The sequence below is a fragment of the Diceros bicornis genome, chromosome 8, assembly GCF_020826845.1.
Source record: "Diceros bicornis minor isolate mBicDic1 chromosome 8, mDicBic1.mat.cur, whole genome shotgun sequence".
Lineage (NCBI taxonomy): Eukaryota > Metazoa > Chordata > Mammalia > Perissodactyla > Rhinocerotidae > Diceros > Diceros bicornis.
In genome coordinates this window covers 48,711,954-48,730,625 of record NC_080747.1, presented here as the reverse complement: position 1 = coordinate 48,730,625, position 18,672 = coordinate 48,711,954, and the positions used below count along the sequence as shown (strand labels likewise).

General features: G+C 32.5%; 1 protein-coding gene across 13 annotated transcripts in view; it reads right to left on the bottom strand.

Annotated features, from left to right (window-relative positions):
- ADGRL3 (adhesion G protein-coupled receptor L3) overlaps positions 1-18,672 on the bottom strand; it is a 784,802-nt gene that overhangs the window by 9,110 nt on the left and 757,020 nt on the right. Inside the window, exons 24-25 of one of the 13 annotated variants that reach the window (XM_058547171.1) lie at positions 5,887-6,015; positions 1,079-1,096 (exon numbers count right to left, since the gene is read on the bottom strand). The exons of the other annotated variants lie outside the window; for them this stretch is intronic. Coding sequence (XP_058403154.1) covers positions 1,079-1,096; positions 5,887-6,015 — 147 coding nt within the window. The remainder of the gene's footprint in view (positions 1-1,078; positions 1,097-5,886; positions 6,016-18,672) is intronic. 13 annotated transcript variants of the gene reach the window in all.

Here is an 18,672-nt window from a genome sequence, read left to right as displayed (position 1 = left end):
TTTGTGTGCATATTAAACTTTGGGTGTAAAAGAGATTAAACATTTTATCTTGGGGAGAAACAGTTGCAGTGAAACAAATTTGACCACATGCTTCTTCAAGGTTTTTGCATTCTCTTGAATGAACAGAAATCCAAGAATCTGTAATAGTTCCATAAATCACTTCAAATGCAACCACAAAAGAAAATAAAACACAAACATTTAACCAATACTGGGAAATAAGAAAGAGTATTTGTTTACAGGACAATTAATTGAAGAATTGTATTAAACGTCTCAATACACTGCTAGCTTGTGAAAATATAGCATTCATTCTATGTCTGTGATGCAGTAATGTTTACCAAAACTAACTTTCATTGCTAGTTTCATTGCTGGTTTAAATAAAGTATCCCAATACATCAATTTTTATATGGACTTCTGATGCATACTCTGTATTCAAGTAACACAGTTTTCAAAAACAGCAATGCATAAAATACATTAAAAAGTGGCCATCACAGACATAGGGTGAAGCGATTTATTTTCATGTTATAAGATATCTTGTAGACAAATCCACAATGTTAAGAAAAAATAAAAGTAAATGCTTTTTAAAGGGCCATATGTGATGGGTGATTGCTGCTGCAGAGGCTGCTGTGGTACGCTTGATGGTTATGGTTGAGTGACTGATGCATTGCAACATGTGTTTATTATTTCTGTTGTCAATGCATTAGGTACGGGTTGAAAACAGCCATAGTAAAATAAAGTGCCTATGTTGCATGTGAAGTATTTGTATGATGGAATGTACTAATGAAAATTAAAAGTTTATGAATTACTTAGCAAAAATAAATGCTTAATTTAAAAACAATTTAACTCACACAAACATTACACGAGACTTAACAACTATGTTATGTGACACAATAAAAGAATCAGACAACAAAAGCGTCTAATCGCTATTAACATATATTTATATAAGTCGATTCATAAGCTTTTTAGTTTTTAAATTGTGAGATGAACTGTTTTTAATAGCTACATCATCTATATGTGATGCAATAAAAGTGAACTAAAAAAAATTACATTTGATATGCAATGTTTAGCTTTACTCCCATACTTGTCTCTCTGTAGGGCTCTAAACGACAGCATGAAGAAAAGGAAAGAAAAAACAACAAGTAAGCTTACAGCGACAGTAGAAGAAACATGAGTAAAAAGCAAATTGATGATATGCAGAAAAAAGAGTCAAAGGAAATAATTTCCACTGCCCCAAAATTCATGAGTCTGTGTTACATGGTTTATCATAATTAAATATATTGAAATGTTAGTCAGAAAATAAGAAACCCCCCTTAACACATGCTAATAAAATGAGTCTTTAATAAGCATTTCTGCAGTTTGTAAAGTTCAAACAAATACACATTTATTTTAAAGTTAAGATTATCATACCAACCAAGGAGAGTAAAAATTTGAGGGCAAGTCATGACAATCTCCACAACTATATTTCAATATTATATATGTGTGTGTGTATGTTAGAACATACCTGCTTCTAAGGAATGTTATATAACTTTACAATTTTTCAGTAAAATTTTAAATAAAATCTTTGGCTTATATACAGAGAGAAAACTACAGCTGAAGGTTTTCATCATTGCGATTTTTCCCCTTACGTATCTTCTCTTTCCGTGTACAAAGGTTATTTTTCCCCCACTGTACCTATACAAATGCTTTTTATCATTTGTGAATAATTCTCATCAATACTGTCATTTCTGGAGCTCATATTCAAAAGTTGTATAACTATGGAGAAAGAAAAGAGTTAAATCCAACCATTATTCTATATCAAGAAAATGTGAGGGGGAAAAGAATATCACCATCAATATCAGGTTTTCTTCTGGATTGCTATACAATCAAATGCAATCAAACATTTTTAGAGTTGATCCTTTAAAAACAATCCTAGCAAAATTATTTTTTTTTAAAAACTCGTATTTTAATCAGATCAAAAGAACTGCTCTTGCTGATTTTGTTTACAGGAAGGTTAAATCACCACAAAATAAACACCAGGGAAGTCATTGGGCTAGATCATTTCAAGAGATTCCAACTTGTTATAATTTAACCACTGCTTTAGAGAGATGGTGTTTGTACTTTACAAGTTAATTTGCTTTTCAGCAAAAGACCAATAATATTTCAAAAGGCAGAGGAAACGTCTTTTAAAGTTTCAAAATAGCTTTAGAAAAAGAATTTGACATAAAGAGCCAAGCCGTATAGCAACAGATGGAAATCGTTTGTAGAGTCATTATGGCTCCTTCCTTAAATGAGAGCATTTTAGAACTGGAAAGCACATAAGAGAGAACCAAAGTTCAGTTCTCGTTTTTCAAGATGAGAAAACTGCAGCCAAGAAAGGCTGAGCCTTATCTAACAAGCACTCTGCAAATAATGGCAGAACTGGGATCAGAAAGGGAATCTTCTAGATTTCCTCTGTGCACTACTGTCTAACTCCTTCTCTTCACCTTTGCCTTAGGCTTTGAAAGCCTTAACAGAATATTTATTTATATACTTTATAATATAACCTTGTATTCTTACCAATTATAATGTGCTCTTCCTTATAGCCCATCCTAAGGATTTATGTCTTTCTTTAAAGTTTTAGAATTCAATTACATTACTTTAAAATGTAAATTCTTTTGTAAAATGATGACTTTCTCTTTATATTATGTTTTGTTGACAGGTTAATCTATAATGAAATTTATCTTACAAAAAATGAATTCTCTAATACTGACAAGAAGATAATGGCCCAGATATACTATGCATGAAGTCTTAAATGGTTTCACAGACAGAATCTAAATCCACTATAACAAAAGTATATTATTCATCTTTATTCCTAACTCTATATGCTTCAGTAGTACTGTCAACACTTTTTTACATATTTTAAATAAAGGCATTACAAACAAAAATGGATACTTTAAATCTGAATCCTTTTTTGCTTGGATGGCATTGGTGCAATAGAATTAGAGGACCCATAGAACAGAACCAAGTGGTAATTCAACATAAACCACTCCAGTACCTACCGAGCCACCTATATTTCATGTAAGATTTCACCTTGCCAGTAAGAATATAAGTACATTCATCTGAAAGCATAAGATTAGTAGCAATATGACAATCACCAAGATTTATTTTTGGTAAGTGATAAAAAGAATTATTTTAAGCACTACCATAGTTTCTTAACATCTAAAAAATATTAAAACATAAAATAGTTGAACAATTCCACTTCTGATTCTGACAAACAGTAATAAAATTATTTACTTTTGTTTTTTAAGAAAAGTCAGTAGAATTTATTTAATTTACTGGCATAAATGACAAATCTATTCAGAAGAATCCTTTGTGTATTTATTGATAATCTTAATAGCAGTACCTAGTAATAGATTCCACAGGAATAAAACTTTGTATCTATATGGTATTATTTTAAATTTTGCATCGTGAGAATTTCACTTTGATAGTGTTTATAGAAGTGTTCCATCCTTAGAAAAATCCCCTCATTTAGGATACCAGTAAAAATAAAATAAGAAGGCAGATACTGAATTAAGGAAAACATATAGATTAATAACTGCTAGTTTTTCATTATAGAAGACATTAGAAATTGTATCTGAGTCAAAAAAGCTAAACAAAATGTGACCTAAATTTATTTCTTGTTTTAAAACAGTTTCCAACAACTCTTTATGTAAGGTGAATAATGTGGAATAGATTTAATTTGCAGATATGGTGTAAATCTTCATTTAACATCATTCAAAACTTACTAACACGTCAGCACACTTTAAAATGCTTATAATGACACAATTATCTGTCATTTAGCCTAATGAAAATAAAGAAACAAAACAAGCCTTTATAAGGTCTGCTAAATTGTTTTGCCAAACCACACCTGGTGTACTGTGTAATGTACACTTCATTGAGTGCTACAATGGAATAGGGACATTGACAAGTGAGAGACAATTTAGAGGGGGAGGTAACCATGAATAAGGACCCAGAAACTCTCTCATATTGATGGCACTGAGGTTGTTTTACTAGGGAATTGGAGGACTAAAAGAAGACAGGTTCGCTGCCTTCAAGTATTTAAAGGACTGCCACAGAGAGCAGAATGCTTTGCTTTTCTTTCCTCTACAGGGCAAACCTAAGTGTCATGGCCAGAGGCAAATTCTGGCTTAGAGGAAGGAAAAAATATATATAACATATGAAGTATTTCAGAAATTGAACATATGAAATCCTGAGGTGGGAAGGGCCCCCTTAGAGCAAATACTTAAGCACAGGCTGACAGAATGTCAGCAACATGGTAAAGAGGATTCAAGGAGTTCTTTCCCTTCCTTTGATTCTAAAACTCTGTGATTCAAGTTAGACTCATAGGCCTTAAAAAACCTGATAAAATTGAAAGTTTAGGGACCAGCCCACTGGCATAGTGGTTAAGTTCTCATGCTCTGCTTTGGCGGCCTGGGGTTCGCAGGTTCAGATCCTGGGCACAGACCTACGCACCGCTTATCAAGCCATGCTGTGGCGGTGTCCCACATATAAAGTAGAGGAAGATGGGCACGGATGTTAGCTCAGAGCTAATCTTCCTCACATACACACAAAAATAATTTAAAGTTTGGTTAATTATTTCATCCTATTGACAAACAACTTAACTGCATTTGTCAAGTCACTTCTGAATTATTGACTTTGGTATTTTTGAAATAACTTAAAGTCATCCTCTGTATCTGGCAAGGTGTGACCTGGGAAGCTCAGACGGTTTTAGACACCCAACGGCTATGTTGCAACAAACATACACGTTTCTAGAATGGGCATTCACACCAAGTGTTACGCACTCATGCCACCAATCTTTTACCTCTGACTGAGAAGGAAAAAAAACAAAGATTCCCACAGAGGATAATAGAAATTTTATTGCAAATTACCTGGGAAAGTTAAATACTGTTAATCTATCACATCTAACTTGAAGGAACCATGGAATTCTCTGTTATAGTGAATTTTCTTTCAAATATAATTTTAAATAAGTGGATCACTGACTAGGATTTTTCTTTTATGAAACTTTTATTTGAATAATTTTTTCCTGTGGTCTTTTTACATATGATATGAATAATTCTTAATTTCTTGCGCTCCTAATAAATTTTTATTCTTAGAAATGGTAAAGCCACATCCAAACGCTTATATTGTAAATGATTTTAAGGAGATTTATGCTTATTTGTTGAGATACAATTAAATTTTATATCATTTAAAGCTGGAGGATCTACAGAGGAACCATGTTCAAAAGCGTTGTTCTTAACATGTAGCCACAGTAAAACAGCATTTTGTAACTTTCTTGAGCCAACTCATATAGGCAATGGCAAGCTAGGGTAGAACCTGATCTGCTACTGTTCAGTTCACTGCTCTTTCCTCCACGGCTTAGTTCAATATAATTTTTCCTGGAATCGATCCAAATGCTTTCATCAGGCCTGATGCTTTGTGCCTAGAGTGTGCTTCATGGTATAATAGAGTAAGATTATTTTCTTGATCTTATAACATTAAGACTATCGAATCAAGTCTTCCTTTATCTTACTTACCTTAGGCAAATATCTCACTTCTCAAAATAAATACATAGGTATTTAATATAGAAATCAATCAACAACAAGAACAGTACAGACAAACCACAATACATTTTCTAACATTGCAGAGAAACAAACACATATTGATGAATCAAGCATTTGTTTATCAGAAGGAAGGAATCCATTTCTTTCTAAGGAAAACCTAAGGAAAATGGAAAATAAAAGCACCAAGAAGGGCAGGAGGCAAAAGGAGTCTGTGTGTCTGCTTCCAAAGGAAAGAAAAGGCAGGAGAGAGGAAGGAAAAATAGGATGTGGCCATAAAAGCTACCTAAAATGGGACTCTCACTTGAAAAAATTAAGATAAACTCCAGCACACCTTGTGCGTTGTACATGCTGACAGAAGGGTTGTTACAGACCGCCGGTTCCCCAAGCAATGTATTATAGGGATTGTTAGTACCATGCGGACGAAGCAGAGCATTGCTTATAAGATGATTAGCCATGGCTCCTGGAGCAGCCCCATAGAAAGACAGAGAAAAAAAAAAAAGGTCAATCAGGCAAATGTGTTTGAAAAAAAGAAAGGAAACATTTAGAATGACAACAGTTGATATAGTCCTGATTACAGGCAGGCAGCTAATTAGACTCAAAAATATACGCCACTAAAGCACACGTTTCCAACAATGCACATATCTGAGAGTCAATGGGAAAGAAAGAAAATGATTTACAATGTTGATTAAGCCACATTTAGAGTGTTCTCTTTCCCAAAGTGTAAGCAAGAATATATTCCCATGCTTGCTAAAAATAAAAATTAGAAACAAAGCAAAATGCAGTCTCCCATACAAACAAAACACAAAACAAAAGCTGAAAAAAATAGTTTAAAACACAGAAAGAAAAGCTAAAATTAAACTAAAAATTCCTTCATTCACAGAAACCATTGGGTTGTTTTCAATGAAAGTAAAAAAGGAATAAAAGGCAATATTTATGATAAAACACTCATTTGGAGAGCAGTTGTTGACACAACAGAAGAATTTGACATTTCTTGAAATTCTATGAAGAGGAATTCGTTAAATTGAAATAAAATAAAATATAAATCACTCTTATTAGTACACCATAGTAAGCATACTAATTAGGTGAAATTACAAATCTGATAAAATAATCATATGGGCATATTTTAAATAAAATATTAACTTTGTGGTATCCAGCAATAAATATATATAATTCCATTTTCCATTTTCCAACTGGTTGTTTGGACTTTGGCATAGCAAAGTAACAAAGTTAAATTTTTTCATCTCTTTGTAAACAGATGTACTTAGTTTCTAATGTACCATCAGTATGAGTTGCAACCTCCCACCCTCCAAAGACTTGTAATCAAAAAAGCAAAAGAGGAATAGTTTTATTAAATATAATTAGGCCATGTATGAAAACAATTGGCAGAATGTATATTTATGTTAGATGATAAAGAAAGGAATGGTGACTGTGAAAAGAAAAATACAAATTGTATGGGGACAGTCAGGTTGAACACACAGGTATATGGTAACTTATATATAGAATAAAAATACAATATAGATCAGGAGAAAATATTTGCAAATAAATTTACAAATATTTGCAGTCCAACAAGACTAGGATCTGGAATATAGAAAGAACTCTCAAGTCAACAGTAAAAACAAACAAACAAAACATGAACAAACCCGAAAAACAATCCCATGAGAAAATGGGCCAATGGCATAAACAGACACTTCATGGAATAGGATATACAAGTGGCAAACAAGTTCATGAAAAGAACTGCTATTAGCCATTAGGGAAGTACAGATTAAAACCACAATGAGATGTGACTACACACTTAAAATAAAAATGGTGACAACACCAAATGCTGGCAAGGATGAAGAGAAACTAGATCACTCATACTTGCTGGTGGGAATGTAAAATAGTACAACTACTCTGGAAAATAGTCTGGCAGTTTCTTATAAAATTAACCATGCAATTAACATACCATTCAGCAACTGTACTCTGGGACATTTATCCCAGAGAAATGGAAATTTATGTTCACACAAAAACCTGCCACATGAATGTTCATGGCAGCTTTATTTGTAATAGCCCATAATGGTAAACAGCCTAGATGTCCTTCAATTGGTGAATGATTAAACAATCTGTGGTATATCCATATTATGGAATTCCTAAAAAGGAATAACTATTGATACACATAACAACCTGGATGAATCTCTAGAGAATTATACTAAGTAAAAAAGACAATGCATATATTTACTGTATGATTCCATTTATACAAATACAACACTCTTGAAATGAAAAAGTTATAGAAATGGAGAACAGATTAGTGGTTGCCAGGGGTTAAAGATGGAAGGGGGAGAGAAGTGTGTATGGTCATCAAATGGCAACATAAGGCATCCTCGTGGTGATGGAACTACTTTGTGTGTTGACTATGGTGGTGTATACACAAACCTACCCTTGTGATAGAATTGCATTGAACTAAACACATAACACATGCACAAATACAATTAAATATAAGTAAAATTGAAGAAATCTGAACAAGATTAATGGATTGTATCAATGTCAATATCCTGTCTGTGATTTTAAAGTATAGTTTTACAGGGTCTTATTGAGGAAAATTGGGTAAAAGGTACATGACCTCTTTATCATTTCATACAACTACAAGTGAATCTACAATTATCTCAAAAAAAAAGTAATCTATATTGAATAAAAAAAAAATTTAGTCACTTGTAGAAAATGTTAAAAAAATGAAAAGGGAAAACTCGGTGATGCTAGTTTTAATTTTTTCAAAATCATAGCTCCTTGTTATATGGTAAATGATCAGCCAAACAACAAATATTTTAACCTCAAAATTAGGAAAGTGAACATATCTTGATTTAAAGGACAATATAGCTTGTCAGATCTTTAGAGCTGGAAAGTTTCAATTCTTTCAGGAAATAAGCCATGTTTTTTGCATCCTACACATTTTGCAAAGAACTAACACAGAATTTTTCACTTACTAAATCCTCAATGAATAGTTTCTGGAATTTCACAACATATACATTTAAATGTTTTTAACACAGTGAGATGGCAGATCTTCAGTTTATCATAAAATGGGTCTATCAAGATATTATTTTCCATTGATGAATTAAATATATGGAATATTAAGAAAAGCTAAAAAGAATTGGCTATAGTGCCTTTTAAATAAGAAATGGAATATTGTAAATCTTAAGCATATATATTATTGATGTTACACAAATTTAAGATTAATTATTAGAGACAGGATTTGCTCTGTACATTTTTTTTTTTTTTTTGGTGAGGAGGATTAGCCCTGAGCTAACATCTGTTGCCAATCCTCCTCTTTTTGCTAAGGAAGATTGGCCCTGGGCTAACATCCGTGCCCCTCTTCCTCTACTTTATATGTGGGATGCCTGCCACAGCATGGCTTGATAAGTGGTTCTTAGGTCCGCGTCCGAGATCTGGGCCTGCGAACCCCAGGCCGCTGAAGCGAAGTGCGCGAACTTAACCACTACGCCAGCAGACCAGCCCCTGCTCTGTACATTTTTGAAAGGCAAATAGGTAAGTTGTACCTATTAGTTAATATTTATTATCCTAGCCTTTTTTCAAGCAAAAAGGTAAGTTAGTCTTTCAAGACAAATAATTACTTTCTAAAATTACTCTAAATAAGCATTTAAATAGAAAATGAAAGGTGTAAGCAACTTAAAATGTACTAGGGTAAAAACCTTAAAAATATAAAATTGCTCAAATTCTTCACATTCCCTCACAGATCAGATAAGAAGCGAGATTTTGATGGCTGGAGCTTATATCTGCATTCTTATACACTCCCCTTCATCATGACACATTATTTAATTTGAACTAATTGGAAAACAAACAGTAGGCTGGGAAAATTGCCATGCCACTCTTTTTCTATGCTTCACATAACTTATAAAAGAAAACATCCCTCTGTCATATATATCAATGTATTTTTTTCTATGCTCACGTAAAAGAAGATGATCTGTGCTTTAGAATAAGGAAACAATTGAGTTGGGAAGAATCAAGCATACGCGAGAAGCAGGTGACTCAATATTTTGGTTTCTGTTTATCATTCGGTTTAAAAAAAAAAGCTAAGAATATAAGAACAAAAAAAAGTTTAATCACAAAAAATTGGAGTTCCATAATGGAATTCTAACGAAGCTATCAAAATTTTTATAGATAATGCATTGGTTATATCTTTCCTATCATAAATTTCCTTTTCAGTTTTTCTAGGTGTTTTTCTAATTTGTGAACGTATTTTAAAGCACTTTCATCAGTGAGACCGCTAATGTAGAAAGACTGAGTTTTAAAGTTCATTTTATTTATCATCAGTTCCTGCTAAGCTGGAAAGGCCAGCAACAATAGCAGAAATGCTATTGGTACACAGCTGTGTGTGATACAATATTGGCTAAATGGAATAATATTCAGTCTCAGCCAATGGCTTTAGCAGGTTGCTTTCTGAAATCCAAGTGCGATGCGGAATCAGTGACTGATCTACAGCCATAACGAGTGACATGCAGTCACGAATTGGAGAGTCACCTGCTGTTACATCTAAAACCACATAAACACTTATAAAAAATAATTTAAAACTTTAAAAGCCTTTTCCTCTTTATCCTTGGTATTAAGGAGCTTTTTCCTGATAGAAAAACAAGAATCACTACTTAAAGTAAGTTGCTTTTTTACTATCTCTCACTCACTTTTATACCTCAGGTGCCATTTGAAATCAACGTAATTAGTGTCACTGAAACTAACTTTAGTCCCCAAAATGGAGAGCTACAAGGCAAGTGAGGGATCCGTAACGGGAACTAAAGAGGAGGATATGAAGTTTGATCATCAATGTTTGCAAAGAGTAGGAAGTTATGGATAAGCTCTGTGTGTTTGCTAGTTTGAAAGAATGACGGATATGTCTGAGCAATCACACAGTTATTACTGATTTGATTCACCCAGGGTAAGAGGTCAACACTCTTTCATGGACGCTCAGGGCGTGGAGTGACCTCAAGGGGTCATTCTTCCTGTCGCCATCTCAAACAAGTGCAACCTTCCTAGTAGGTATTACCACATGGTTCCTATAGTCCCCACTCACATTTAGGCATTTCAATTATACTTTTGAAAGGTGGCACTGGCTGTGCTGAAAAAAACTGGCTTGTTGTCAACGCCTACATCTTTTAACTAGAAACTCGCACAGAACCTGTCACCCTCCATCGTTTATGTGCAAAGTTACTTTTGTCTTTTCTCTGTAGCTGTACTGCATTTCACTTGTCTTTGCTGAAGTCTATTCTGTTTGCTTCTGGCTGTTTCCTCGATTTACTCAGGTTGCTTTGAATTCTGATACTATTTTCCAAGGTTCTGTCCGTCCTGTCTCTTCCTCTTCCTTCCAACTAACTTCTGATTTGTAAACTTCCCTTCTAATGGCTGTGAAATTGCTGAAGACTTCCAAGAAGATCAGTGTTTACAGACCATCTGTCACTGTTTTTCAGCTGAAAAGTTAAGCTTACTGGTTAGTTAGTTTGAAGACACAAATAAGTTGACGGACGTTAGCGGGTGGAGAGGAAGATAGTTACAATGCTACATATGTGAAAAGAATGTTTTTGTGCTAATTTCCCTGGAATGTAATGCTCAGGAAAACAGGGAATATTTCAGGTTTTTTTCACTGCTCTATACACACCGTGTCTAGAATAGTTCCTAGAACTCAATAAATATTTGTTTAATCAATGAAAACACTAATGTGAAATCTATAGCATCCTAAAATACAAAACAAAAACAGTCATCTTAGCAACTATGAGTAGTTTCATAATTTGCATAAATTTTTTAAGAGTGCCCATTGTCTAATTTCTAATGTGGTTTCTGTATTTCCTTCTAACACTATACCAAGTGCTATAATATGGAAACTTTTAAATCAGAAATAAACACATAATTATTTGAAAAAATGCTACCTGAATGCTAACTGCAGATACTAATAAGAGGAAAAAAAAAAAAAAAAAGTACAATTTACCATGACTCAAAATAAAAAGCTCAAATTGGGTAAAAAAGCTCAAAGGAAAAAGTTCCAAGTAGCTATGTAAAAATAGCTAACCCTTAATTATCTGACTCACTAAATCCTGGCTACAGTCTAGTCATACCTACTTATTTGCTGTCAGAAACAAGGGTTAGCCCTTTAATAAAACCATGGGAAAGGAATTAATATTGAATTTCAACATATGTGAATCATCAACAAAGCTGCCAACAGAAGGCCAACCACAAAATCTTTATTACTGATGAAAATGTGACACACAGCAAACAGGATTTTCATATCCCATACTGAACAACTTAGGGAAGTTTTTCTGACAATTATTTGAAAGTCAGACCATAAAGCTACTGAAAAAGATTCTGTGTAAAATCATAGATAGTCATTTTAAGAGGAGTCTCTTTCTTTTTTACTTTATTTATACATGAAGGTGGAGGTTGATAAAAAAGTTTTTGAATGAGTGAAATTTGAGTGGAATAATAATAGTACACTCTTTTCAAATGTAGAGTTTTGCCACAAAACTGTTATATTTCTTTCTTTATGAAAATAAAACAGGTGTTTTGACATGGGGAGGCTCTGAATGACAGCACTGTGTAGGCCAGTTCAGTGTGATACGTGTAACTGAGGACTGAAAATCTAAGGCAGATCGGTGGGCTTTGAAATTGTGGAGTAAAGAATAGATCTGAAAAAAGATGACAGTTGGATCTCACTTGAATCTATATTATACTATTCAGAAACATAATTCAAACAACGTTTCTTCCTGACAGCAGGCTAACAAAAGTATACTGAAAAGCTCTTAAAATAACTTGAATTGTCACTCTACTCTGCCCCTCACATTTCATTATTTAAAAATGTACTTACATTCTTATTTGATCATATTGGATGGGCAAAGTTTTATAATTCAAGACCTTGGTGATCTAACGAACTAACTGAATACAACCATTCTTTAATAGTCACATACCAACATGCCTCAATTTTCAAATTCTTATAATTTATAAACATGTAGAATAGTAAATGTTCTGTTTGTTTTATCTCAATAAAATAGTTTTACCTGGATGGTTCTTTCCTTCTTAATATACCTCATCCTCCATTCCATTCCTTCTTGGTTCTATCTCCCTTGGTTTGACATTTTTCTTTTATGAAGTCATTTCCATTGTATGCATTGACTCTTGCATATAAACAAGAGTTATATATAAAGCAGAGTGACGCCTCTGTGCTTTTGTAGTCAGACCTTAATTTTGCTCCATAACGGAGACTTCATTTTGTACAAATATAAATAGTTTCACTAATGATGGTATTTTCTACAGAATTAGAATACTAACTTCAGTGTAAGGCAAGAGATCTTTCACTGGGAGGTGGTATCTACGAAGTTGTGAAACCCTTAAAATTGTATATAACATGCTTTAGGTGTACATTCGTGTGCTCAATTGTGCATGCATACAGGACCGCATCTCCTTCCGGTGAAAGGGTTCTATGGTTTTTATTTCCTTCACAAAGAGTTAAGAAAATTGGTGTAAAGGATTAAAAAGACATGTCTTTCTTTAGCAAGTGAGCTATAATATAAACAAGAACACTGGAAAAGATGAATCAGAAGTACCAAAAATACATTTTATATGTATAACACCTAATCAATTGTGATATAATATTATGAAGAAAGGTTAAAACTCAGAATTTAGGACTGAATAAGATTTTAACGTTATCTAATCCACCACTATTATTTAATACATAAAGAAACACATTTTTCAGGGCATTTATATTTTACTTAAGGTCAAATGACTCAGGTAGGTTTACTTAAACATATTTAACTCAGTGATTTTTCAAACATTTTTAGCATCCTCTCCCCAAAATATGTTTCAACAAAATTTTACTAGGAGCCTTCTAGGAGTGCATTACTTTTTCCTCATATGCTTTTTTGTAATGTTCAATTATTTTATTTTCATATTCATATATTCATTTATGTACCATAAATGAACAAATGAAAATAAAAGTAAATAGATAAAAGAGGCTTCCAGAACTACGGGGAACTGATCCAATAGGCATTATCTATTTTAAGTAATTTGTTTCCTATTTTTTGCTTTTCTGTGTAACAAAACAATATCAACACACCACACAACCTACAGAAAGATAGTGCAAGCAACGATTAGTTCGATTTTAAAGGGCTACTTTATAAAATAGAGACAGCTATATAAATCAAGACCAAGTTGTTTATAATAAGAAACAAAACTAACAGAATCTGCATGCTATCCTTAAAAGTTGTATAAAACTTTTAAAAACCACAGAAACCATAATTTTATATTTTTTACTATTTTTATTCAAACAATTAATGAAATTACAAAGTGTCAAAGAAGAAATATTTTATTGAAAGCAAAGAGCTCTTTGATCGTTTTTTTCTAAAGTCATAAATTGAAGAGCTGACATCTTGATTTATCACACTGTGCACTTTTAATAGCCAACAAGTTTGCTATTAAATTTTAATCAACCTGCCTATTAAATTTCTTTCAAATGGTTTGGAGATACTTCAGCTTCTTTTAATAGCTAATTCATTCACTGGGAATCTATTAATATGAACTTCAATGACATGTTTTCTCCAGAGTACAGATTAGGTTATTGTTAGTTCAATATAAAATGAAATATTCTGAATGCAAAGGTGTTGCTTCTATTTTAATATTGAGAGCTTTAGAGTTGGGAACCTTAGAAATTAGCTATTCAATTCCCTGTTATTTTGCACTAATTGGCTTTATACATGTCTTCTTGCCCAAACACATGAGTTTTTCTGCAATAAATACTTAAAAGTCAAACTGCTGGGTCACATGCTGTGCACATTTTCAATTTACAATATATTGCCAAAATGCTGTCAAATGTGTTTGTACTAATTCACACTTCCAGAAGCAATGTATATTTCTCAAATTCTTTCTAGAACTTGGTATTGTCAGACTGACATTTTTGCCAATCTGATGAAGTATGAAATAAGATCCCGTATTATCGTTATACTCTGCATTTCCCTGATTACCATAAAGACGGAATAATTTTTCATATGTTTATTGGCCAAAAGGGTTCCTATTCTGAGAACTGCCTGTTCTTATCTTTTGCCCACATATATATTGGGTTGTTGAATTTTATTTACTGATTTGTAGACATTCTTTATACCATCTAGGCACTAACATTGTGTTTGTCATATGTGTTGTTTACAACTGCTCCCAGTGTTTCACCTGCTATGAGTACTGTTTAAATTTTTATCTGTCTTTGTCTTAGTTTATGATTTTGTTATTTTGTTTTTAAGAACTCCTTCTTTAACCTAAAATCTAAAATATATTTTCTTCTAAAAGCTTTAAAGTATTTCTTTCTCTCTCTCTCTATTTTTTTGGCTATGAAATGTAACACAACCCTGTTGTGCTGCAGATGAAGAAACTGATGACTTTAGATATTCAGTGTTGTTTTTTACATAATTAGCTGAAAGCAAAGCTGCTCAGAGATCTTAGTTTTTCTGACTGCTCAAGCCAACAGTAGCAGGATTGGATCTCAGAATTCTTGGTGAATCTTTGGTTCACAATAGAGGAAGGGGTTGGTCTGCAGTAGAAATGATGAATCTATACTACTTAGTTACTCATCTCTAAAGCTCATCTTTTGTGGTCAAAGGCATATATCTGTGTGCTGTAAACTTGGATATTTTGAATACATCGGCATAGTACTCAAAACAATGAATACTGAGCCTAAAGATAATGGCCAAGTTTGCTTAACCACAGGCAAAAGAGCAGTAAATCACAGCTCTTTTTAGTAAATCAAAGGCATTTAGCAAAAGAATATTTATCTTTGTCATTTGCACAGTAGCTAGTCAATTCATTTTCTCTAAATCAGATTATCTTTTGATAATCTGTTAACAGTATGTAGTCAATCCCACAGCTGTATTTATTTGTAAATCACACATTGCTTGTCAATTTTTGCTGAATAAAACAAACCTCAGAACAAATGAAAGTATGATAACTATTTAACAATATAAAATAATTTTACTAATGTGAAGAAAATATGACTTTTAGTGTAATTCTCTGTCCTCTACTGGCATACTTTCTTTTACTGTGCAAACCATACGAGTTTACATGCAGAAGGTCTATCCTGGTTAAAACTTGAATTTTAAATTTGGAACCTATATTTGAATGAAGAATGTCTGAGAGAAGCAGATATGAATTAAAACAAGGTATCTATGAATCAAAAGATTCTTGATAATGTTCAGAGAAGGTCTGTTTTATCATATAATCACAATCAGCTCTGTTCTATTTAGACTGAGGGTGTTTAAGGAAACTTATGTTTCTATTTTTCTACATCAAGACTATCTTCCTTCAATCTGTATATCCTCTTAAATCTTTCCTAATTCTCCAGTGATATTTTGGGGGTTGTAAATTACTTTCCATGAATCTGATGGGTAACTTGTCTTAGTTTTTGAAGCAGTCACATTCCTTATAATGATAAATTATGAAGAAAGCCTATTTTAAAAATCATAGGACTTCCTATCACATAATTTTAAATGACATGCGGTATATAAGGTTGAGCTATATAAAGTGCAAGCCTTTATATGCACTTCAATAGGAGCTACTTTAATTGGATACTACACAATTACTGGTAATGACAATTTAAGTATCTTTTTTTCTAATGAGGCCTTCTTTTGCTAAATTGATATCTCCTGTCCATATTTTAATTTTTCATGCAATTGAATTAACTTCTGTTCACTTTTAAAGTAGCTGATATAAGTTAATATAATCTATTTCTTAGATAAAAAGTACTTTGAACAAGTGATGACTCAGTTAACTTTGGATATCATATACTGCATTTATATTATCACACCCTTTATGTTCATAATACAGTAGGGACGCTTTTCCAGATGAGAGAGGTACAGTCAGATTTTGTTTTTAAATTTTGAATTATAAGACATTTCACAGTTTTTGTTAAAACCGGAATTAACACATAAAAGTAATAAGTTTAATTTATAACATTATCACTATCTACTTGAAGTCAACTCAAACAGATTTTCTACTTGTTCTAGGCATTACTATATTGTCCTGACAGAGGACACAGTTTCAAGGAATATCAAATTCAGGAGAACAAAGGCCTGGGAAAATTACATCTTTGGTTCTATTACTAAATGATTATAGGCAGAAGCTATTTACCTTATTTTTTAACACCATCTTTGCCCTGACCAAAATGTTCATCATTTTAGTGAAATATAAGAAATTAAAAATTACTGATAAAAGGATTCTACCAATGAAATACCTTGAGAGCTTCCAGGAAAGAAAAGAAGAATGATTATAAAATTCTTGCAACTTAAGCCCTACAATTGGACAATAATGTATACTAATTCACCACATGCCATATCAAATAGTTTTGTAAAAGGAACATGTTATTGGCCAATCCATCTACCTGTATATTCACAGTATTTTAAAGCTTTTCTTTTCCTAAATGAATAGGATGAATCCACATTAACTGTACTGAGAACAAAAGAAAGTAGAAGGAAATGAATAGGACGTGAAGGAAATCAAGAAATAAAGATGTGAATAACTGTGCCATTAAGAATATCTTATTTCCATGTGAGGTGATAAAATCACTTTGAAATACATTCTTGGAAAACATCTTTATTCTAACCATCAGCAAGCTTCATGAAAAGTTGTAATCATAAGAAAAGAACACAAATTTTTGTTATCTTGAGTAGGGCTTTGTGGTCAGAAAGACCTTGTTTGGAGTCTAGATTTTTGCCTTTACTAGTGACGTGATCTTGCACAAGTTACCAAGAAACCCTGCTTCTTCATGAATATAAAGATAATGGATAATGAATAATGAACAGTGCATAATAGGTAAATGATAGCTATACACACTAAAGGAGAAATCCCAAATTTATCAGGAACTACAAAGAGGCATATTGTGTTCTATTAAAGAAAAGAATACTAGCAATTTTGGAATATTTACATTTAGATCTAAAAAAAGATAATATTTTTTGAAATATTACATCCTCAGCAACTTAGTATGAAACAACAGTAATATTTCAAAACTAAGTCAAAATGTTCTGTAGTACTATAGTTAGAAGTTATCAAGGTCTCTCACTGCAGCTCGTTTGATTTATCATAAAGAGGTAAGAGATACTGCCAACTATATATAGACAATAAGATAATAACCCATAAAAATGAGGAATCTACATAGATAAAGAACTCTCTTTGTAAGGGATCTATGAAAGCTATAATCATAATCATAATAAATACAAGCCACTTTTACTATTGTGTAGTTAGCTGTGAGAGGCTGGATGATTTGAAAGACTCATATCAAAGAGACAAAGTTAAAAGCAAAGCATGAGAAAGACTCACCGGGCAAGCATTTTAAAAGTTTTTCTTTTTCAGTTCCTGCCAACAACTTATAGCAAGAAACTTTGCCCCTGATTGATAAGAAATCAATATTTAATATATTTCATTTTGCAATGGAAAGTTCATTCTGAAAATTATTTGGTCTCCTTGACTTAGGAATCAGGATATTAACAGCATTGTTTAATTATCTATTTGATGCAGCATCTCACTTTTAAAATCTGTACCTACTTTGCTTTTGTGTGTTGAACTGATTTTCCTAACACAGATTTCCTTATTTTATTATATTTTTTGATTATGTCTTTATTGATAACATGTACAAAGGAAAAAAATTAACACAGAGAGCACTGCTGCCTCATTTACAAATCAAGAATATAAAGGTCAAAAAATACTAGATATAAATATAATGGTGAATCGCAAATGAAAATTTTATCCATGCCATAGGATACTTATTTTATTTGCACTTATATCATTGTAATGATTGTTCATAACAAAAAGTAATTTGTCATAGAGGCCACTCTGATTTGTTGGCTATGCAAGCACTCTTAGATACATCATTAACTGTTTTTTGCCAGTTTCACAAATAGATGTCAGATTATATCAGGATCTGGTTAATATTTACAAACAACGATTTTACAATCCTTCCAAACAGCAAGGCTTTTGGGCAATATGACATATTTTATGCAGATAAGCCAAATTATATTTACTGCCATTAATAAAGTGCAATGAATGAGTATGAGTTTTTCATTCAGCAGCTTTAATTTATAGAAATCATTAATTGCAGTGAAACATCACTTACATGTCT